This window comes from Xenopus tropicalis, chromosome 6 (genome assembly GCF_000004195.4).
Source record: "Xenopus tropicalis strain Nigerian chromosome 6, UCB_Xtro_10.0, whole genome shotgun sequence".
NCBI classification, from domain to species: domain Eukaryota; kingdom Metazoa; phylum Chordata; class Amphibia; order Anura; family Pipidae; genus Xenopus; species Xenopus tropicalis.
In genome coordinates this window covers 133,230,618-133,256,272 of record NC_030682.2, presented here as the reverse complement: position 1 = coordinate 133,256,272, position 25,655 = coordinate 133,230,618, and the positions used below count along the sequence as shown (strand labels likewise).

The 25,655-nt window shown below is 39.4% G+C and overlaps 1 protein-coding gene across 3 annotated transcripts in view; it reads left to right on the top strand.

Annotated features, from left to right (window-relative positions):
- Window positions 1-25,655, top strand: part of angpt1 (angiopoietin 1) — a 194,737-nt gene that overhangs the window by 118,915 nt on the left and 50,167 nt on the right. For all 3 annotated transcript variants that reach the window (XM_002938913.5, XM_012965206.3, XM_031904101.1), the window contains 2 exons: window positions 18,387-18,514; window positions 21,804-21,905. In XM_002938913.5, the coding sequence (XP_002938959.2) occupies window positions 18,387-18,514; window positions 21,804-21,905 (230 nt within the window). The remainder of the gene's footprint in view (window positions 1-18,386; window positions 18,515-21,803; window positions 21,906-25,655) is intronic.

Below are 25,655 nucleotides of genomic sequence, written 5' to 3'. Positions count from 1 at the left end.
CTAAAGTGTGGCGATATTTAGCAGGTTATGCTCTGCATATACTGCAGGTTTACCAAGAAGGCAATTAAAAAAAGAACAAATGTGGTCATCTGAGTAGTTATGAGCGAGTCTGTGCCGTTCCATTTTGCCCAAAAATTTTCAAAACCTTGGAAAGATTTGCAAAACAGCGAAAAAATTTGAGAAGCGCGACTTTTTTGACACAACCGCAAATTTTCCACTGCAAAATTTGTGGCCCTTTTGCTACAAAAAATTTACCGATGGCGAGATGCGGAATTCCGCTGCAAATTCATGCCTGAATGCATACCTAAAGGCATAGCATACCTGCACCGGGGACAACGCAGCAGCTCTGAGGTTGTAGGAAAATAACTGTGAGAAAGTCTCATGTTATAGTACAAGTGATCTCTCTTTAGCTTATAAATCCCTATGGAATTTTTACCGGAATGTCCTGACAAGGCCTGACAGGTTGGAAACAATATACTCCAATTCAGTGCTGTCCAACTTCTGTTGTACCGAGGGCCGGAATTTTTCCGACCTACGTGGTGGAGGGCCGATAATGGAAGCCAGTTTTGACCACTCCCCTTTTTGAAATCGCACCCACTTGAAACCACACCCATGTTATCACATGACCATAGCCATATTAATTGTTGAAGTACAGCAAAACCCTGCCATACTCTGCCTTCCCTACCCTGCCTGTGTGTGCCATACTCTGCCTTCCCTACCCTGCCTGTGTGTGCCATACTCTGCCTTCCCTACCCTGCCTGTGTGCCATTCTTGGCTGGTTTGTGCCATACTTGGCCTGTGTGTGCCATACTCTGCCTGCCCTACCCTGCCTGTGTGTGCCATACTCTGCCTTCCCTACCCTGCCTGCGTGTGCCATACTCTGCCTGCCCTACCCTGCCTGCGTGTGCCATACTTTCACTGTGTTTGCTATTCTTGGCTGGTTTGTGCCATACTTGGCCTGTGTGTGCCATACTCTGCCTGTGTGTGCCATACTCTGCCTTCCCTACCCTGCCTGTGTGTGCCATACTCTGCCTTCCCTACCCTGCCTGTGTGTGCCATACTCTGCCATACTCTCTCAGGCAGCATACAGTGACACAATGCTGGCACTGCTCCTACAGTCTGCACAATAACTATATATTAAAAAACTTTTTAATTGAAGTACCCCCTCAGTATATGTTCTTTTTGTAGTGTGCAGAGATTATTTGTGGGTTTCTACTGCTCCTGAGGTGTGAACAGGGGAACAATGGGGGTGATTACAGCCTGAGCCTGAGGTGTGAACACTGCAGGGGTAGAACAATGCAGAGATTAAAAAGTGTGAAAAACACAGGGGATTACATGTTTAAACAATACAGGGGGATTACAGCCTGAATCTGAGGTGAGAACCATGCAGGGGGGGCAGTTAATCACAGTACTGATACCATTTAAAGCTTACACAAGAGTAAGCCATCAAAGCAGCCAGACAGGTGGAGGGCCACACAGAGGGGGGCCGCGGGCCGCATGCGGCCCGCGGGCCGCCAGTTGGACAGCACTGCTCCAATTAAACACTTGCCGTGCTTGTTATGCTGGGGAAATCCAATGCAAGGCAAATCTCACACAAAATGTACTTTTGCATTAATTTTACTTTCATTCATCCAAAGTAAATCTGTGAAACTGGTTAAATGCCTTTAGCGCTTCTCAAATAAGCGTTTAGTATGATGTCAGCAATGACAGTAAAATCTGAGAATTTGCAATTAGTTTCCATGGTATTTGAAATGTTTAGCTTTTAGTTGAGCAGCTCTTTGGAAGTTCAGGAGCTATTTGGTTTCCAGGGTCCAATCTACACTAGCAACCAGGCAGTGGTTTGAATGAGAGACCGAAAGATGAATAGGAGAGGGACTGAATATAATGAAAAGTAACAAAAACAATGGAGCTGCACAGAGATATAGTTTTTTGGCTGCTGGGGTGTCAGTGACCCCTGTTGGAAAGCTGGAAAGAGGCAGAAAAAGGCGTCAAATATTTTCAAAAGAGTGGTCACCTTTAAGCTAACTTTTCATACGCTTGTGTGAAAAAAAAATCAGAAAGGTTTTCCCGCTGTTTACAATCGTTCGGTACGAAAATTTTGTGACTTTCGGATCGCCAATACGATATTACCATGACTAATACGTTTTTTTGTAAGCATTTTCGTGATATTTGCGATCTTCAGAAATGATTGTATCCAATCTGAATTTTTTCCATTCGGGATTCGAACTCGTGTTTTAATGAATCGGCCCCTTGGTATGGCCTTTTTTAGCAACTTTTTAATTGGTCTTCATTTTTTCTTTCTTAGGGTTTTTTAAATTATTTGCTTTTCTGTTTTGTTTCTTTCTTATTTCCAGAGAGGAGTTGCTAACACCTGCAGCCAAAAAGTTACTGCTCTACAAGGCTACAATTTTATTGTTATTTTTTTACTTTTTAATGAATTATCTTTCTATCCAGGTCCCTCTCCTTTTCAACTTCAAGTCTTTCATTCACACCACTGCCTAGTTACTAGGATAAGCTGGGCCATAGCAACCAGATACCTGCTAAAATTTCAAACTGGAGAGCTGCTGAATTAATAGCTAAAATAATAAAAAATGAGTTTTTTTTTTAACTTTTTGCTTTTTTGTATGTGGGGAGAGATTAATCATTAACATTTTTTGGACAAATAATTAAAGAATGTTCTTTACTAAACAGGGTGAATATTTTGATGGAGGATAAGTGTTACCTTATAATGGATAATTATAAACATGCAGTGAACCGTTTTATAGTAGCACAATTTATCATTGTCACTCCAGTCTATTCAAACCTTGATAGGGATCTAACATGTCATCAAACTCCTCTGATTTCCAAGCTCCATATTCTTGTCTGAGAGAAAGTGTTGGCTTTAAATCAAGCATGATATTGTCATTAAGGTTAATGTGAGAGGGTGTGTGTGGGTGGTAGGGGGGTTGCAGAAAGACTCCTTCCTCGCTCCCAAACTCAGGCCTGAACCAGTTTACATAAACAAGGCCCTTTACTGCTGCCTAAGTCTCAATTATCATTTGATTGTATTTATAAAATATAAATGAAATATATATATATATATTTCATTTATATTTTATTATTATTGAACCTTACTTTTCTAAAGTTTCAGTCTTTGCTATATCAGCCTCAGTGAAATTCCGTCCTAAATAAGGACACTGATTAGAAATGACACATAAATTGGTACATTCCCATTTTTCTCATGATCCCGATATGACCCAATACTTTTAAAGCCCCTTATCGAGCAGCTCTAACTCTAATTGACTGCCCCTATAATCTACAAATTTGCAGATAAATCTGTCTAATTTATCTGTTTTTAACCAAACCAAACTAGAAAATATCTGCCCGTGTGTTTGCAGTGAAATCAGAATTTGCTTGGAATTTAGAAAGTTCTCAGATATGTCAGTAAACTTGCATTTGTATGTGATCATTTGCCAAAGGGTGCCCCTGGTTCCCATGAATAATACTATATAATCTTATGGGTGACTGCCTAAAGGCCAGATTTAAGTATTGAATACCCCCTTTTCCCACTATGCTAGCAGCCAAATTGTTCAATAGCCAACATTACAGATCAGTGGCCAAATAACCTCATGCCCTCAGTTGCTTCAGCTCCATCTGACACCCATGCAAAGTGACAAGCAGCAGGGTGAGGGTCCAGTGACGTGAATGATATCAGTGTAGTAGTAGTTTGGGTGTGAGTGGAGTGCGATAGCTCCCTCACTCCCACAGCCAGTTGCTGGTACTGATGGACAGAAGAGGGACATGACCTGCACCCCCCAAGAGTTTTGGTTCTTCTGCCTTCCCCTAGTTCCTTCCCTGGTACAGATTTGCCTGTGAGTGGCTTTACTCTACACTAGAAAGACTGGATCTAAATGTAAACTGATGTGCAGATGCTCTGTTGGTCTTCTCGACATTATTACTTATCTGATTTTCTATTCTATGGTCACTAGTGATGGGCAAAATTTTTTGCCAGGCATGGATTTGCGGCGAATTTCCGCGTTTCGCCATTGGCAGATTGTTTCGCGCAATGGATGAAAAAATTCACCGCACGTCCAAAAGTTGTCGCTGCCGTCAAATAAGAATAGCCGCGGGCGACAAAATAATAGCCATGCGACAAAATAATAGCTGCGGGCGACAAAATAATAGCCGCGGGTGTCAAAATAATAGCCGTGCGACAAAATAATAGCCGCGGGCGACAAAAGTATAGCCTCGGACGACAAAAGAATAGTCGCGGGCAACTATTTTTTTTGCTGCATGACATTTTTGTTGTTTCGCGGATTTTTCACAGTTTCACGGATCTTTTGAAAGATTCGCAAATTTTTTGGCGAAGCGAAATGGAACAGATTTGCTCATCATCACTAATGGTCACCATAACAGGCTAACTGGTTCCTGATCAAATTGATTACAGTGTATGTGATAGAGACCTTAGCTTGTAAATTCTACTGGGGCACGGACAGACATGCTGCAGAATATACTGGCCAACTATATATATGGTATATAGAGGGATCTATAGAAATAACCCTTCATTTTTTAAAGAATTTGAATTAACATGAATGAGTTTTGCTCTCCACCAGTTGCTTTCCAAGTCCTACACTTCCAAAGCCATTTTCAGATATCAAGCACTTAGCCTGAAGGTTGGATTAACCAGCTTGGAACTCAAACTTCATTCCTCATGAAGACACTAAAATTAATAGCACGCATCGCTCTCTTGTGTGTCTTTACTTTTTCAGAAAGCCACCCACAGTTCAAAGCTAAATGATCTACAGCTTGTATTAGTTTTATCCAACTCCCCCAATCGTGCAGTATTTACAACCTTAACTGAAGGAATCAAGGAACTTGCATCAGTTGGTTGCTTTTAGGAGCCAAATGAGAGATTATCATAGATTCCGCTCTACGTAGCAAACTGAAGGCAAACATCTGCCCTGTTCCCATCCATTAGAAGATCTTTCATCAAGCAGAGTGATTCCATTGTAGAATGCAAGTGAGAAATAGAAGGATAGCCTTACAAGTGCCCTGAGAAGAGCACACAGGCTGCCTGTTCTGGTTCTCACCTGCGTCACCTTAGGATTATTTGTAATGACCTGGAACGGCAAACACTGATTAGCGGTGATCAGATACTTAGGGATAAAATCCCACCATGGCTGGTAAAATACTTGTTGAATTGAAATAGACGTAGAATTAAGCTGAATTTAATTGTCTAACGGAAAGATTTGTCTAGACTTGGGTCTTAGAAGCTGCACTGCTTTGCAATTATTACATATTAGTAACTCTACTACTAAATACTACAGAAATTGCAGACATTCCCTTTACAGTGAATGTAAAGCTTTCACAATCAGCTATTGTTTTAGTGGAGTATGTAAGAATGCATTTGTGCATATGGATATTATCCACACAGACCCAGCAACATTCTCCTACTAAATATTAAAGCATGCAATAGGTATGTATGTATGTATGTATGAACTTAGAAGAGCCATTTATGCTTTTCTGCTCTGTTTGTGGTCCTTTTTTATTTCCCCTCTAACGTGAATTCGTCCCTTGGTGTTCATGCAGAGATCATTTGTGCCCTGGGACTGGCTGGACTTTGCACTGGTTAGGAGTCCCTGTATGCTGCCCCTTTAGAAGATTCTTCTGTGGGGTGGGGGGGGGGGACTGGCACAGACTAGTTATGCCGCTGCTCCATAATTTGCACTTCTGAATGATGGATAAGCTTTGTCAGGGCTGCCCAACTGGAGGCCTGGGGCTGGATGTGGCCCCTCAAAGGATTTTTAAGGCCCCCAGTCTGCCCAAAGACTCCATAGACTTCACTGTACGACATTATCATTTTAATATATACTATATGAGAAATAATTGGCCCACTAAATGTAATATGTTAGACAGCACCGAGCTAGGGGATTGGTAGGGGACCCTATGTGCTCCCCCCTCCATGAGTGCAGTGCTGTTGAATGCAGGTAGTGCTGTATTCATGGGGGCAGCCACAGGTCTCTCTGCTCAGAAACATAGGTAAGAGACTTAGAGAAATGCATTAATAAAGTAAGAGTGTGGAAAGTGCAAATAAATGGCAGATTGTGCCATAAATGACCCCTACTGTATTGTTGTATGCCTTACATGGATTATGCTCATTTGACTTTTTATATCTAACATTTTGAAACAAACTTAAGGTCAATAACATACATTCATGTTTATTTTTTCAATACATAATTAAAAAAATATCTTTTCTCCACTTTATATGTTAAAAATGAATCTCTGGGTCGCAACCTAAAAAATAATAACTCAGCGAATGTAAGTAGCTCGTTCTTTGACATCTTTTGTTCCAGGAACAAGTCCAACATGCTTATGGGAGGCTTTCCATGTGGTTTGTATTGCACTTGATAAAAGCAAACAGCTCAATTCATTCTGTCACTGAAATAGATTCTCTCAATCAAGGAGATAACACCCTACAAATCTTTATGGGGCATCGCTTTTACTACTCTAATCCACCTGAGGAAACCAGAACTTGGGCGATTGTAAAAGATCATTTAGAGAAATAGGTTTCACAGTCTTACTGAAGCAAAGTAAAGGGTGTTATATATACACACTGTAAACTGTATTACTGTTAGGTAACGGAATATGGATTTTATTATTTAGTATTTTTAGGCCCTTTGTTTGCAGATTATGTAACCTCGTAGTACTGCCTGCGGGAGTTCTACTTGTGAGATCATATAATCTAGAGCGGAGCTTCCTAAACTGTGGAGCTGAATCCTTTTCTGTGCTATATATTTATGGAATTATAGCACAGTACCTATGAGAACAGTGTTGAAATATATATTTAGCCTTGCATGGGGGAAATGCAAAGTAAGGCTTTAACAAAAGAAGTATAAAAATCTTCATCCTAGAACATGGCACGCGCTTAGCTGGCACGGCTACTTGTAAAGCATGAGGGTTATTTTGGTTCTGGGATGTGCTATAAATTAAGGATTATAAGCAGGTGCAGGTCTGAAGTCTTTGCAATACATCCACTTGAAATATAAAGCAAGACTGTCCAACTGGTGGTGTGCTTTTTGGCCCAGCCTTTCCATGTCCTGCTATTTATTACATCAATAACTAATCTGGGCCAGGAACATGTGTTGTATCAGGTATACTAAAATGAAACAATCTAGCCTAAAGCTATTTTTCTATGGACTAAACTATAAATAATATCGGTAAAATATGAGGATATTAGAAGTTACCTCGGAGTATAAAAGCACTCAGCCTTTGGCCTCGTTCCTTTATATGGTCATGGAACTCCTTCTACAATAGGGGATACATTATTTACAAAACAGCGCATTCCTACATCAAAATGAGTCACTGATAACTTGAAGGAACCAGCGCTACTATCCCATTACTATCCCTGTCACTATCGTTCCCTGTCCACCAGTGTTCAGACCCAACATAACCGGAACATGGCTTGGTCAACTCTGAAGTGACTTCTTTATAACTGATAACTTTTAGCAGGGGTTACACAATGTTCCCTCAAATTTTTCCTCGGTTGTGTGTGCAAAAAATGTATTTTGTGTGCACTTTTTAAAACCGTCTGCACACTTTACAAAACTGACGTGCACAGAACAAAATCATGTGTATTATGTGGTCTCAAAATGTCTGTGCCCGCAAGGGAACACTGAGGTTACATTATTAATTATCATTTACAGAATTTGTACGTGTAATGTTCTTCGTGCCTTATGTTGCTCTCTGTTTTTTTCAGTGATGTCATCAGTAGCCATATTAGGTGCAGGCAGGGGAAAAGGTGATGGAGCAAGAAGGTCCAGAGGGGAAGGGAGTGGGACTGGAACCTGAGGGAAAGCCAGGAGAACTGAAAGGGGAGGGGGCAGGACTGGAGGGGGAGTGATCAGAACAGAAAGGAAGGGGCTGGACTACAGGGGGAAAGGGCAGAACCTGAGGAGGAATGAGGGGCTCGAAATTAGGATAAAGCAAGCAGAACTGGAGAGGCATGGAGCAGAACTGGGGAAGGGGCATAATGGGGAGAAGGGACAGAATGGGAGGGGAGAAGGAGGGGCTTGACATCAGGATTAAAGTGAGCAGGACATAAAAGAGCAAGCAGGTGCAGGATAGGAGGGAGCAGATCAAGATGGGGAGGGAATGAATGAGTCCAGAGAGGGAGTGAGTGAACAGAAACTAGGAACTGGAACCAGCGGTGACTAGAATCGAAGTGGGAGGAGGCAGGACTGGAGCGGAAGTGAGCAGAACCAAAGGGAAGAAGCTGAACTGGAGGGGAAAAGAGCAGAACCAGAGCGGGAATGATAGCACAAGCCAGACATGAGATTGAGCAAAAAGGATATAATTTACAGTTTAGGCCTATAGGGAAATTACCAAGATGTAGATTATATAGTGAATAAAGTATTCCCTATTGTGAAATATAGGGATATTATAAGTCCCTGAGGAGTTCCATGACAATATACAGGTTATGAGGTGACTTATAATATCCTTATATTTTACAACATGGCGTACTTTATTCATTACCATTTATAAGGATATAATTTACAGTTTGGTCCCATAGGGAAATGACCAAACATATACTGTACAGCTATGATCAGCTTTTGGGATATGCAGGTGAATTGTAGGTTGGACATTTCTTCTTTTGTTTCTGTAATCATTGTTATTAACTCTACCTGTATCACTCTGACCTTATTTGCTCTTACGAGACACTGTGAGTTTCTATAAATTGAATATCCCTTAGTTTGATAGATATGTTACTTTGACTATGTTGTAAGCTCTATGGGGCAGGGACCTCCTTCCTACTGTGTCTCTTACCACATGGCACTTATATATATATATATACATATATGTATTTATTGTATTTATTTATTATATCACTCGTCCTCCCTGTGTGTAATTTTGTATTCTGTAAGACTGTACAGCGCTGCGTACCCTTGTGGAGCATTATAAATAAAGTTATACATACATACATACATGTTTCTACTAAGTGCACCATAATGTGAGATCTTCAGTGTTATAATAAAATGCAATAATAGATTTTAGAAAATAACACATCTGGATAGGAAAAGCAATGATGGTGCAAGACAAGTAAAAACAATACAAACCCAAATTAAAAGGCCCCTGATGCATTTTCTGGGAAAAACCTATTTCAATAAAATGGGAAAACAGACAACCATTGTTGGTTGCTAAATACAGTTGAAATGGTGTGAAAATGACGCCTGAAAGAAAAGGCCATGGCAGGAAGAACTATAATAGCAAGTGTCATGTGTGGGCAGCCATTGTGGGAGATGAAAGGACCAGTTGCTTTTGGTTGTTCTTCAGGTGTCACCTCCCTTTTCCCCACCAAACCCATGAAGGACCTAATGAGAAGTGATGCTAACAATACTGATATTCCATTCTGGTTTTTTGTTATCTCAAAGAAGTGTGTGAATGTTCTTCAGATCTTCAAAAACACAAATAAATAAGAAGAAACAGAAAAAAGAGGCAGTAAGGAATGTGCTGTTTCTAATAAGTACTGGCACGTTGAATACTTAGGGGAACCATAGCAGATTTGTGAGTACTTTGAGCACAATATAAAAAAATACACTACATTCATCCCAATTTACCCATCTTTAGATTCGCTTTCACATACTATAAAAACAAATGGAAAATAAAAAACAGATTTGTGGCATGGGAACATTAAAGACAATTTTAACATCATAATTATGAATGTTCTAAATGTAAATCTTTCACAACCCCCCTTCCTGCAATATATGGGTATAAAACTCCGTGGCATAGCTATTTGTTGCCATAAAAAAACAACTCTTAACACCACTTTTTAATTTAAAATTTCCCATTGACATCAGCCATTTATTTTATACCACTTTTCCATATTTGTTGGTATAAAACATTTTAAACATTATTTATACACCCTAAATGTATAAGTAGTATGTTTTCTCTTCTTGTTATTGAATAAATGGATTATATTTAACTTGAATAAAGTTATATCTAGTATAAATAAATTTGAAGCAACTGGACTTGTTTAGTAAGTCCAGTTGCTTCAAATTTATTTATACTAGATATACCATGACCTGGATGAATGAAAATCTTCATAGACATATTGAATAAAGTTAATTGTCTGGTCTGCCTAAATGTCTCCAGTGTAAACAATCCCAACCATTCTTCATAACTGAGACCTTTTTGAAGACCGTAGAAACTGCATTGAATATTCTAGATGGGGCCTTACTAAAGGGGAAGAATGACCATCTCCTTCCACAAATCTATGGCCCTTTTAATACAACTCAATAACCTGGAATTACTTACTTCAAATAAGTGTATTATCCTAAAGTACCCCTAGATCAGGGAACCCCAACCTTTTTTACTTGTGAGCCACATTCAGATGTAAATAGTGTTGCTGAGCCAAACAAGCATGAAAAAAGTTCTTTGGGGATGCCAAATAAGGGCTGTGATTGGCTATTTGGTAGCCCCATGGGGACTGCTGGCCTGCAGGAGGCTCTGCTTGGAGTAAAAATGTGTCTCTGTGCTTCTAAAACTTGCCTCCAAGCCACAGATGTAAAACTTAGCACCTACTTTGAGGCCACTGGAAGCAACACCAGAGCCACTGGTTGGGGGGTCACTACCCTAGATCCTTCTTCATAACATAATCCCATTAACAGTATAACTGGCTTGCATGGGACAAGCAGCCCACACAGGCACTTGTACTTCCATGTAGTCACTAAAAAACAGAATACAAACTGCATGGGGGTTTGTTTTGGTTAGACTGATGAAAAAATTGCCAGATTGGTTGCTATGAGTTTTTAAATTGGACTAATTTTGCCCTATATTACTACAATTACAATCATACAGACAGGCCCGGATTTATGGCGAGGCCTAGGGCAGCACAATTTTTGGGGTGGCATGCTGCCACGGCGCAACAAAATGTTGACGTTTTGCGGCCATACGGAGCAATAGGGACTTCTCCCCTCTGCTCCATATGGGAGTTGAAATGGCCGCGCGAAAGGGGGGCGGCCTCAGGCGCCTGGATTTGTAATCCGGCGTTGAACACAGATAATCAATTTTAGATTTTTTTAGATTCTGTCATCATACAGAATAAATCTGGTATTTTCCATACTGTAAACATTGAAAGAGTATTATAAAATATATAATAAAGAATATAATAAATCCATTCAATCAACACATCTTTAAACCCACCTGTGCATACATTCAAATTGCTTTTCAACATCTTGTAGGTTCTTAATCCAAAGATACACAATGTTTCATCTATGAAGGGTTAAATGAATGTCTACTTTTACAGGAGTTCATTAAATATAGCTTTGTGCAGATCTCTCAAACTGATAGCAATAATGACTAGCATGTGGTAGGTAATGTGTATGGACATTAAACCGCTCGGCTGTAGGTGCCGTCTGTGTGTTCGCAGTGATCTACTGACACCTGGTTATCGTTTCCAAGCGAGTAACAGATAGATGGTAAATCCCCATAGGAAGATACAAATGAGATAGGACATGTGTTTAAAAATATATCAATATAAACCAGATGTCTGGAGTCTGCGAGGACAAAATGTATAGACTGATTCAACTACTGAACCGTTCTCAAATGGAGAGATCTTGGTGTGTCCTCAGAAACTGTCATAAATTAGCGCAGTGTTCTGTTTCATCCCTGAAATGTATTCTGAGGCAAATGTCAGAGTCACATGTTATTAACAGCAACTCTGTGTTACATTGACTTGTCAGGTATTAGGGAACTCATCCCCCCAAGCAACTGAACTTACACCTCTACCCTGCACAGTTTTAAGCCCTCCCAGGAACTCATGTTTTCAACTAGGTCTTTGTACTATCCCTTTAAACCTATGTCACACTTTATTTTGATAACCGTAGCTTGACGTCAATGGAAATCACTGTGAGTCACTCTGAAATGGTATTGGAATATGTACACCTGAGCAACCTAGAATGAGGCTTTGGCTAAATCAGGGGAAATGTCCTTATTGCTTTGGGAAGGTTAGGAAGGAGGGGAAAGGAATGGCCAGGAGAAGGTTAAAAGTTATCTGAAGTCAGGATGAATGATTGCCAGGGATAGGGGGCCTATGATTTAAGGATGGTTACTGTCTCCTCGGACAAGAGTTCCATTGTATTCTGGCTGCTTCCCTAAGTTGGATGGCTTTAAAGAAGAAGGTCTGGAAGGGCAACCTAAGAGCTGCCCAGTCATGCTTCCCATCATGGCTGTGAGTCCTACCCAACGTTAGTTGGTTGCCAACACGGTTGCACATTTTCACCTTTTGTCTCACATATATGGGCTTACCTCAGATCAGTGGATCTTGAACTGTGGAGTTGGATGCCCTAGTTGGCTCAATGCAGAGCAATACAAACCATGGCTAGACTGTTGGTCTACCTTGCAATTAGTTCCTGAATGCTGGTGTATTGAATTTTGGCCTGTTCCTGACTTTTCTAGTTCACTGCCTGACCTGAACTTTAGGTGCCACATGACTGGATTGGCCTATTTGTAGTCCCTAATGCTCAGCTTCTTCCAGAGTCCTCATTTCCTGGCCCTGGCAGCCTTGCTGCCCTGACATACAGAATATATTCACAGTTAATATTTGTAATTTATCCTGATTTGTTGGAACTCTAGAAATATAGTTGGCATCTATAAAATATGTTGGCACTACACAAATAAATGTCATGGTGATCATTTATGCTGATATGTTAGAACTCTATGTTTTTACTATACAGTATGTTGGCGTCTATAAAATATTTTGGCACTCTGTATATAAATGTTACAATTTATAATAATAATAATTTATCCTGACTAAAATTTTGCCCTTTTACACCATTGAGTGATATATACATCTTGTTTAAAAGAAGACTTCCCTTTCCCTTTTTAAATGCTTTTTCTTTATATGTTGACAAATGTTATTTTGCACAGGGGGTGTAATTATGCTGCATCTTTATAGTTATTAATATGGATCGGAGCAGCCATGATGGCTCAGAGGAGGTAACCTCATACAGGAACTAGAAAACAGCTCCTGGGGTTTTCTGGATAATAGGTCTTTCCATAATTTGGATCTCCATACCTTAAGTCTACTAAAAACCTCAAGTACAGGTACTGTTTTATTATTACAGAGAAAAGGGAATCATTTAACCATGAAATAAACCCAATAGGACTGTTCTGCCCCAATAAGGGGTAATTATATCTTAGTTGGGATCAAGTACAGGTACTGTTTTATTATTACAGAGAAAAGGGAATCATTTAACCATTAAATAAACCCAATAGGGCTGTTCTGCCCCAATAAGGGGTAATTATATCTTAGTTGGGATCAAGTACAGGTACTGTTTTATTATTACAGAGAAAAGGGAATCATTTAACCATGAAATAAACCCAATAGGACTGTTCTGCCCCAATAAGGGGTAATTATATCTTAGTTGGGATCAAGTACAGGTACTGTTTTATTATTACAGAGAAAAGGGAATCATTTAACCATTAAATAAACCCAATAGGGCTGTTCTGCCCCAATAAGGGGTAATTATATCTTAGTTGGGATCAAGTACAGGTACTGTTTTATTATTACAGAGAAAAGGGAATCATTTAACCATGAAATAAACCCAATAGGACTGTTCTGCCCCAATAAGGGGTAATTATATCTTAGTTGGGATCAAGTACAAGGTACTGTTTTATTATTAAAAAGCAAAAGGGAAATGGGAAAAAATGGAGTCTATGGGAGATGGCCTTCCCATAATTCGGAACTTTCCAGATAATGGATCCCATACCTGTATCTGCATTATTTATATGAGGCACAGATCCTGGGTTTGACTGAAAGACCTGTTAGCACAGCTGGAGACGGAGAGTTTGCAGCCATTAAATAGAATTAGCCCAAATGAATGACATCTTGGACTTTGTCAGCACATTCTGTTTTTCTAAACAATGAATTTTTCCCAACATTCTTCTGGAGATTTTCAGAAATCTGCTCCTTATTACCAAGGTAATTTTTTCAATCACTGCTTCAGCTGAAATGAGCCAGAACCTGTAATTGCTGTATGGCTTGTGGTCAGTACCCTGCGCCTTATTGGTTTCCACATAATAACAGAATAATGGTCCCATCGGCCTATTACTAACAGTTACTATTAGCTCATGATATGTTGTGTAGAGTGGAAGGAATTGTAATGCTACTTTAATTAAACATTTTCAGTGGTCTTAAAGTTATTTTTAAACGGAATTGCAATTGGAAGCAGTGTTTGTTTGTCGCTTTCTGCTCTGCTGATTCTGACTCTTAAGTCAATGTAGTAGAAGGCAGCTCTCCTCCAATGACAGCTGCAGTTCCCACAATGACTTGCATGTTCCTTCACATGTCTGTTAATCTGCAACATAAACTGGTGGTCACACAAAAACACACACAAACATGCACATAAACATTCTTACATTAGTTGCAGTTACATACATACCATGTACAGACATGCACACCCAAACAACATGTTCAGTGTCAGACCGGGACCTCAGGGGCCCACCAGAAAACCTTAGACCATAGGCCCACTATCCAAACTTTCCTCACCCAACCTCTTTATTTTCCTAGTCTCTTTTATTTACATGCTAGCATCTATTCTTCCATCTATTTCTCCTCTTTATTCCCATTCAGAAATAGGGAATGACCATGAAGCAGGCCAAATGGTGAGGAGCAGGAGGGTCCACTGACACCTGGGCCCACCGGGAGTTTTCCTGGTATCCTGCTGGGCCAGTCCAACACTGAACATGTTACATGTAAAGAGGTTTGAAGGAAATCCCTTTAGCATCACAGCTGCTGCCCAATAGAACACAGTTACATCGGAACCCTCTCTTTTAGATAGGCCATCGCTAGATGTTAAAAGAAAGGTTTGATACTGCTGAACTGTACCTCTTTACATATATATATACAAGATATATTTATAATATGTAGAATTAGACATTAGTTGGATGGTTGGACTGGGCCAGCGGGACACTGGGAAAAATCTCAGTATGCTCTGGCCCTTGCTGACTATAATGCATGCATTTGGGGGGGGGTTGGGCGGTCAACAGGAGTCCATTGGGGTGTGGGTGTTACAGCAGGGGGCCATGGGGCGTGGTGAAGGGGCTTGGGGGCATCATCCTAGCACCAGTGGTTTTTAATTAGAAGATAATTTATTAACCCACGGTAACTTTAATAAAAACCTGGTTGAGGCAATTTTAGAGTGCAACGTTATAGCAACATTCATATAAGCATTCATATAAGCAATTTCATATAATATAGGACCGCCAATAGTCTTAGGAGAAAGAGCAAACCCAGAGGAATAGCCTCACCGGTATGGAGACACCTCAGTAAAATGAAGCCTTTCTAGGAAGAAAATAGAGCCCCTTTCCATCTGTGGGCCCTACATTTTAATTGGTAGCTTCTTCTCGGTGGGGTGAAATACTGCTCTTTCTAATCTCCCATATTTATCTCTCAGTCTCCTATGAGTTTGTTATTACAGTTCTCTATAAGGTTTCTGGTCACCTTAGACCCGACTAAGTTTGATACTGGAGTCTTATGCTTCAGGCTCCCAGCATAGGTTGAGACCAAAGAGTGTGAGCTATGTGCTCCTCCTATTATATAAACCAGAGACAAGAATGAATCCCTAAACCCTTGGATTAGCAGAAAAATCTCCCTCCCACAGGGTATAAAAGAAGTTAACCCTATGGGTCCCCTACAAGCACATACAGAAATTCCAACATACAGACATGAGGAGTTATGAGAACATGGTTAGATTTGCCCACCAAATAGCATAGTCCCACAGATAAGCTCACATGGTGCTAAATTGTACCATATTAATTACCCATAGCAACCAATTCATCTTTGCTTTCATCCATGCAATCATCCATTTGTAATAAACTAAACAATATGCTGTTTGGTCGTTACCCATAACTGCCCTTGTACAGCTTATTAAATTGGCTCTACAGACGTTCCCACAGAAGAAGCCCGATGCACACACAGTATTTGTATACACAGCCACACATACAGACTTTCACACTCTGACACAAACACACACACCCTTTCCTTCACATTCCTTGTATTTAAAATTGTTCCCGTCCCCCAGTGAGATTTATAGACTCCTTAGCTGCTCAACGAGTATTTTTACTTTAAGTAATTGGGGCCAAATGAGTATTGTGCATGGACGCGCATAAAATAACACATAACGGCAGAAACATGAGGTATAGGGTTACCCTGGAATAAAGCAAATCCAATGCCTGACATTTATTCCCAATGCCATTAGCTCTTGTGAATATTTTCTTTTCCCTGTAATTAAAATGGCCATGTGCATTTCTTATTTCGGGTTTAGCGACACAGATATTTACATTGTATCCTGTAAATGCTATTAAATACCACATGTGGCGTATTTAACCAAACAAATTCTGCCATAATTACCATAATGTGTCAGTCGGTAATAAGTAGGCATTAAATGTAGGAAGTGAATTTATTCAAAATAATCCCATTGACCACTGGATAGAAAATCACCAAGAGTGCTGTTTCTTCTGATTAGAAATGGAAATTCAGTACAAGTCACTCATTTAGGTTACAATACAGAGTACAATTTTTGGAAAAAAGTACAAATGTACTGGTTTGGAATGAGTAAAATAGCACTTAATAACTTACTTAGGGTCATTCTAACTGATCTTAAGCTTGGAAGGAGACTATAATATAGTATATATCATATCATAGTATCTAAACAATGTTATACCTTATTATAAAAGGGGCTGAATATAACTGAAGATTCACATTGCATCTAGAATATATATTACATAGAAAATGCATGTTTGGGGCCACAAGGCTCACTAATGCCTCCCATTGGTACACTGTAAAGTTATAACTAACAGGAAGGTCTCAAAATCCTCAGTTCCCTCCCTATACCTCAAGGTTGTCAATTTAGAACCATAGAGTTAAGCCACTTAACCAAATGCCAAAAGATTCCATCATTTGAGGCGGTCAATACTTTATGGCAGGGATCCCCAACCTTTCCTACTCGTGAGCCCCAGTCAAATGTAAAAAGACTTGGAGAGCAACACAAGCACCATAAAAGTTCATGGAGGTGCCAAATAAGGGCTGTGATGGGTTATCTGATAGCTTCTTTGCACACTATCAGTTTACAGGGGGTAATCTTGTTTTTATTCAACAAAACTTGCCAACAAGGGAAGAATTCAAAAATAAGCATTGGCTTTGGGGACACTGGGGGCAACATCCAAGAGGCTGGTGAGCAACATGTTGCCCCTGAGCCACTGGTTGGGGATCACTGCTTTATGGTATTTGACCGATTGGCTGGCGCACCAAACAGATGGATTCTTTACAACAGGTTAAACATGGCCTCCTTTGATTATTCCATTCGTTTGAATGATCAAATAAGCAGGAAGTGCTGCTTTATCTGCCAATGTGCCATTCATTGGTCAACATGGTGCATCAACAAATAAATTATTCTACTCATCCATGATACATAGATATCAGTTGGGATTATCAGGCTGCCAGTGCATGGACTGCAGGAATCCATACATTTGTCAGTGGTGTTATCTTAAAGAAGCCAGTCCATACTGTATTTTATTGTGGGAAGACCTAAAGCTGTTTCTCAGGTAGTTATAGTTATGTCTCCGCACCCTTCATCTCTGCTAATAGACCTAGTAGGCCAGAATAAAACCATTGCAGCAGAGGTATGCATCTAGTACATTTGCCTAAATAACTACCAGTAATTCCAAGAGGCAGGTCAACACCACAGCCTACATTTCTTTGTCTGGAAGTTTAGATTCTAGTGCAAACATGTGAGCACCTTTTATTAAGATGTTTATAGAGTTACCTTCTTTTTTTAATATTTTTTACTAGTTCAGTTACTAGATTTTCAGTAGCACTAATGAGCAGAACCCATATACCTTCTGTATCTGTCAGTATTGTATGCAATCTGTACCTTTGGCATGCACACCCTTCTATATATTTGCATTTTCTTGACTGATCCACCAGTTCTGTGTCTTTGGCCTGATCCTTTGTCAGACTTTATTTGCCCCTTTAGAATGTGTTTCCTTAGAATAGGATTCAGGCATGGCTTTTATTCCTGTGTCAGCTCTTGGCATCTTGAACAAGTCATCTTGTACTTCAGGCGCTACAAATAGATTCTAAGTACTGCAGGGCAGAGGTTTGCTGTGTCACAAAACGTAAGTAAAATTAGCATGGCGGATAGGAATAAAGATGTATTGTACTGCTGAGTGAGGGGCCTGATTAACATTTCAATGTATAATAACAATTGAGTGGAAGCCAGACTTCTTTGGCTTTAAGAATCTCAAGCTTTTAGCACCCCATACACATGCACAAAAGAGATATTTGCATCAGGTTCTTATACCCATAATATTGATTTGTAAAAGGGAATTGGTGTTTTTCTGTTTTGCAGTAACCTTAAAGAATGTGAAAAAGGAAGAGGAGAAGCCATTTAGAGACTGTTCGGATCTGTTCCATGCTGGATTTAACAAGAGCGGCGTATACACTATTTACATCAATAATGTATCCGAACCTAAAAAGGTAAAAAGTCATTTTGAATATCTTGTTGGGGTTTAGTTAGATTTCTATAAGATTAAGCTGATTTATTAGCCTTGAAGATAGATGTTTTGTTTTTGCTTTAATGCCTGATAGGCCAAAGGCACAAAAAGGAGACGTAAGTGGTTGATAAAGACCCTTTCAATTCCACTTGTCAGCCTGGACAAATCAGATGCTTTTTTATAGGATTACAGGAAAAATCTGCTGATAGTTCCCCCAGGGTTTCCTGATCAGGGAAGAACATGGAGTATTGAAGTTAGGGGCCCCAAGAGGTGTAAAAGTGAGATTTGTGGGCTGTGAGGAGGGTGAATCATGAACACCATGAGTCATTTTTTAATACTATCCCCATTCTATTTATTGGCTGGACCCTCTGCTCAGATGACCAATGGGTTTAAAATTGTTTTGCAGGGGGAAGTGAGGGCCCTGCTAACCTGGTAGTATGGAGGCCTACTGGCAGAGCTGTCTCTGATAAATGGGTAGAAAGCTATAAAATAACCTGATAATATGCCCCTGCTATCAAAGGATCCATTAGTAGCCATTTGGCTAGTCACTGTACTGGTGTCATTCTACACAAGGTCTGCTAGGCCAAACCACCTCTTGGCTTTTTGACAGAGAACTATTATTCACTATAAATCCTATACTTTCTGCCAATGAAATTCATCACGGGCACGTATCTGAGCTTTTACACCTGAGTGCTCTTTGACCTGTTTCCGAATCAGTCTCAGGTATGTTCCACAAACAACATTTTATTTGTATGATTGGCAGATTTTATAACCTTCAAGTATAAAGTTTAAGCTGCTTTTAATAAATAGCCGGTGAGCCAGATCCCCTCTTACAATTGAGATCTCGGTGCACCACCTCCTGAGAAACGATGTTTTATTGCACATTTAAGACCTATTTAGAAGAACCTGAGAAAGTGTCCTTGACCACAAAGTTCAAGGTAAATGTATGCACAGTGGATGCTCACATTTACATTTCGTCCGCAGCTGCATTTAATGTAAAATTCTTAGTGGGCATGTTTTGCACACATTGTAAATCACACCAAATTATACAATTACAGATGTGTTGAAGGCATTTCTACTAGAGCAAAAAAAGCCTGAGAGTCATTGTACAGAATGTCCAACTCTGTCAGTTCCTCTCCTTATTTATGAGCAACTGTTGACTTCAACTTATTTCCAGTTGGAAAGAATCCAGAACGTGGAACTGTTGTGTGTAGAAAATATACAGGAGCTGCTCAAAGGTTTACTGCATACAGGCCAACAATGCTGCCCGAGTGTATGGTTGTTAGATGAGCCCAAATTGTATATATTGTATACAAGAAACATCACGCTTATTGCATTTGTCAATATAATGGGTGATATGAGTAGATTCAAATGGAAGAATGGTATTGGTAAAAACATTAGAGCAAATGACAGCAATTTTTTTCTGCTTCACTGGAATTATTTACATCCTTTTAAGTGCGTGTAATGTAAATGCATTCCCCCGAACAAAGCTGATTTGTTCTCCGTTTATGGCAGAACTCTCTACATTTTCATTTTTTCTAGAGTCTGGTTTTCTAATACAATCGATATCAGCACAGATTTGCCATTTCTGACCAATTTCAAGGGTGTGCATGTTTAGAGCCCAATAATGTTCAGATTAACCCTTGAGTTGACATAATGAATATCAAGGCGGACCAATGAGCTTAAAGGGGAACTTCGGCTTCTGAACCAAAATTTGTTAACGAGCCCCACACAACACAAACTCCTTATATGCCTGTCACTGTAATCTATTCCTTCAAATGTATGAATAAATACAATTTTTTTAAAAAATCCTGGCAGAGGAGGAGGGACTAAAACATTGATGTTACAAATTGTAACAACATCTCAATGGCTTACAGACCCATAAAGCATTGAACTGTGATGTTCCTTTCCTTATTCACAGCATGTGTGCAGGGAATTGTGGGATTGGGAGGAGGCAGGCTGAAGGCAGGCTGAGGGCAGGCGACTACTGTTGCATAATTTGAGTCACAAAGTAGTCAGCCAGATCAGCAGGGGAACAGGGGGCGGGGCTTAGGGAACTGTTCCAAATCATATTATTACATTAAACATCACAGAAAGGCTGCATATTTTTAATTGATGTATATTGCAAAGTTGCTTGAAATGATGTTTACTTTTCAAAAAGCTGTGTTTGGGTGGAGTTCCCCTTAAAGCAGTTGTTTGTAGTCAGAAATGAAATGGACCTGCAGGCACCCAAACTAGTAGTGATCTATCTAATTGCCCCATAAGCCAATTTGGATAAATGCACTTTAGCTATATACATATCAGGACAAGGTGAACAAATGTCCATCAAGTGCAACCCCTCCAACTGAACCCCAATGCACATAAACACACACACACTTCTTCTGACCTACTGTATCTACACACTCACATATACAGCCCATCTGTTTATACCAATATCTATTTAGTTGAAGATTATGGTATCACTAATAGCCTTGGATACTATGCTTGTTCAAGAACTCATCCAGGCCCCTCTTATAGGCATTAACAGAATCTGCCATCAAAACCTCACTGCCCACCATGAAAAAACCCCTACGCTGCTTCAAATAAAAGTTCCATTCTCTAATCTGAAGGGGTGGGCTCTGGTGCATTATGGGGAAAAAATACCCTGCTATCTGCCTATAATGCCCTCACAAGCATCTTTTTACAAAACTGCAGATGTTAGATAGGCTTGGACATCCCTTAGTAATACTGTATATAACTTCAGGTATAGTATAACCCATACCTTTTTACTGAGATAATAAGCAATCCTACATCACTATAAGGCCATTTAATGTTCTATAGTTCATGAACTAAGACCTCTGTTAATCCAATGGACAATGTCTGCAGTCTCAAGTAGGACTGTGCTGTCAAGGCACACTAGTTATCAGCATGACCAAAAAAGACTGAATCTTAGAAACTCTGGGACATGTAACACAAGTTTTTATTCTTCCTAAGGAAAGTAGTAACCTGTGCTCATAAAAGCAAATATGTCCAGAATGTTAAGATGCAGTTAAGTAACTCCTAGGTATATATTTAGGGGCATATACATTGATCACTGGTGATGTTGCCCATAGCAACCAATCAGATCTTTCCTTTTGTATTTTAACGTGTAGGTAACCGTTCAAATCAAATTGCTGATTGGTTTGGCTATGGGCAACATCACTGGTGATACTTGTCTCCAATGTTAACAAACACCTTAATTGTAATACTGAAGAGATACTGTGAGATTTATAAATGATTTACATTCCCCCAAGGTTTACTGCAACATGGACACGGCAGGTGGAGGCTGGACAGTAATTCAGCACAGAGAAGATGGGAGTGTCGATTTTCAGAGAGGCTGGAAAGATTACAAAGTGGTAAGTACAAAAGAGACCTTTTGTTTCTAGACAACTCCAAACGACACTATTTTGGCAACACAAACGTTTGGAGAGAAGCCATAAACAAAAAGTAATCACAAGAATATCGTGTGTGGATCTTGGCACTTTGCAGCTCTTATCAGTGTTTGTTTCTTGAACCAAACACAGAAATTCAAAATGGTATTAAGGTCACTTGTATGAGATGAATTAATAATGTCAGCTAATTTTACCAATCAGTGAAGTGCTTCGTGATTTCTGTCAAGCATCCGGCCAAAGCGAGGGTAAAAGATGACTTAACTTTAGCAGTGATCTTTGTGATATCGTCAAGTTGAGCTTGGGCTGAGGCTGTGAGCTGGCCAGGCCTTTATACAACAGCTTGCTGATGCACGAGCTACATGATAAAACAGAATCCCCATTTATTATTCCTTAGAAAAATGACATAGTGTGCAGTTGTGGTTGGTTTTTTCATTTATAAAAATTCTGTTTAAGTGAATGAGTAGCTGGGAAGCATGATGAGGCTGATTATTATTATTTCATTATTATTATTTCATTATTCAGGTGCTAGCAGAACATTGCTCATAAAATTGTCTTTGGAATTTTTTTTTTTTTTTTACAAGCTGTCAATCCAATTCCTTCAAAACTTCCTGCTGCAAATGGACACCTAGGGGGAGATTTACTAATCCACGAACGGTCCGAAGGTGTCCGAATGCGGTTTTTTTGTAATGATCGGTAATGATCGGTATTTTTGTGACTTTTTCATCGGCGTTGCAACTTTTTTGTATGTTCTGCGACTTTTTTGTCCCCGTCGTGACTTTTTCGTCGCTGCCGCGAAAAAATTGCGAAGGTGACGAAATAGTCGCGCTAAATACGATAAAGTCGCGCCGGCGGCAAAAAAGTCGCGACAAATACGAAAAAGTCGCGACGGTGACGAAAAACTCGCAAAATTTTCATTTCCAATACAATTTTTTCCCTTTCGGGATTCGGATTCGTGGATTAGTAAATCTCCCCCCTACTATCACAAACCTTTTCCTTGGTCACACCATCAATAAGGGCGAAGACACATAGGGAGATTAGTCACCAAAACTCAACACGGGCTGAAAAGCTGCAGAGTCGGTCTAAGGGACCGACTCGGAAGCTAATCAGCCCATGTATGGGCACTAACAACTGGCCTGCCCGACCAATATCTGGCCTGAAATTGGCCAGATATCGATCGGGCAGGTTTAAAAATTTAGTCGGATCTGACTGCGCCTATACCCGTTCTAATTTGATCGTTTGGCCCCAGGGCCAAAAGACCGAAATAGCCTGAATCAGCTCTATATTGCCCACCCGAGGTTGCCAAGCGAGCTGATGTTAACATGTATGGCCATCTTAAGAAAGGTCCCAACCTTTCTTAAGATGGCCATACATGTTAACATACGCCCTGGCCTAAATGATAGCTAAACTTAGAGACCAGTGTATTAATTTTCAAATTCAGGTTCAAACTGAAATTCAAGTTTAAGTTTTTTGTTTGTTTGTTTGTTTCATGAACTCAAGCATATTTATGAAAAAATTCAAATCAGAAAGAGTATGCTCAATTGATCGCAATGAAAATTGTATTGTTCTATTCATTTTTTATATAGTTTAAAAATAACACTTGAAAAATAAAATGAACATTGACATCTATTGAAGCTCACTAGGTTTTAGATTCTAAATTTTTTCAGTAAAATTTGAGATTTATTTGATAGATAAATCACAAAAATTCTAATTTGGAAAACAGAAATTTGAAAGAATTTTGCCCTTTTTGTATTTCTTGAAGTGTTTAAACAATTTAACCTCAAATTTCAGTAGATAGGCCCCCAGAACGTGTATGTACAATCTATTGTGCCTTCTATGAATAGCACCCCCATGTAGTAATATAACTTGTATTGGTCAATGCATTGTACATGTGGCTATGACTGTGTGGCACACATGATTTAAGGAATTATAAGATGAATCCACTAGATCAAATGTAAGTCCCTATACAGTATCACATATGTCCTGTTTCTATCTGAGCAAGTATTTCTGTTACTGTGTAATACAAATCCTAAGAATATATTTCCCAACAATTTTCTATGTTGAGACACTGCTCCCCATTCTGTATTCTTATTTATGTAACTTTCAACTGCCTCTGTATAACATACATTGCATTCCGTGCATTTCCCAGTAACTCCCCTCAAATCCATTGTGAGTTATCATGCAACTTTGTCTGCTCACTTTGCAGCATCTCTCTCTGATTAATTGTTGCCCATGGCATTTTATTTGGTCTGGTTTTCTTCTTAGATTTTATAGATTTTAGCTTCTCTATCTGTATTTGTTTTATTATCATTTCCCGTTATTTGTACAAAAGCAACACATGCCTCGTTTCCAGGGTGAGGGAAATTTTATAGTATTTGTAATTTCTAAAAATAAAATTTAGAACTGCATTTCTAATGTAATTCTTCAGAAACCCTGTGATTCTATCTCTTGGCTCCCCCTTTTTTACTATAAATCACCCATCCACCTACGAGTCATAGATCAGGAACAAATATGGGAGCTTTGCTATGCTACAAAATATTACAGGTATGAGACCTAGTACAGGTATGTGACCCATTATCCAGAATGCTCGGGACCAAGGGTATTCCGGATAAGGGGTCTTTCCGTAATTTGGATCTCAATACCTTAAGTCTACTAAAAAATCAATAAAACATTAATTAAACCCAATAGGATTGTTTTGCATCCAATAAGGATTAATTATATCTTAGTTGGAATCAATTACAAGGTTCTGTTTTATTTCTACATAGAAAAAGGAAATCAGTTTTAAAATTCTGAATTATTTGATTAAAATGGAGTCTATGGGAGACGGGCATTCCGTAATTCGGAGCTTTCTGGATAACGGGTTTCCGGATAAGGGGTCCGATACCTGTATCCAGAATGCTCGGAACCTGGGGTTTTCCCAGATAAAGATGAGGGTTTCCGTAATTTGGATCTCCAAAGTCTGCTAAAATATTTATATATTAAATATTGAATAAAGCCAATAGGATTGTTTTGCCTCCAATAAGGATTAATTATATCTTAGTTGGGATCAAGTACAGGTACTGTTTTATTATTACAGAGAAAAGGGAATCATTTAACCATTAAATAAACCCAATAGGGCTGTTCTGCCCCCAATAAGGGGTAATTATATCTTAGTTGGGATCAAGTACAGGTACTGTTTTATTATTACAGAGAAAAGGGAATCATTTAACCATTAAATAAACCCAATAGGGCTGTTCTGCCCCAATAAGGGGTAATTATATCTTAGTTGGGATCAAGTACAGGTACTGTTTTATTATTACAGAGAAAAGGGAATCATTTAACCATTAAATAAACCCAATAGGGCTGTTCTGCCCCCAATAAGGGGTAATTATATCTTAGTTGGGATCAAGTACAGGTATTGTTTTATTATTACAGAGAAAAGGGAATCATTTAACCATTAAATAAACCCAATAGGGCTGTTCTGCCCCCAATAAGGGGTAATTATATCTTAGTTGGGATCAAGTACAGGTACTGTTTTATTATTACAGAGAAAAGGGAATCATTTAACCATTAAATAAACCCAATAGGGCTGTTCTGCCCCCAATAAGGGGTAATTATATCTTAGTTGGGATCAAGTACAGGTACTGTTTTATTATTACAGAGAAAAGGGAATCATTTAACCATTAAATAAACCCAATAGGGCTGTTCTGCCCCCAATAAGGGGTAATTATATCTTAG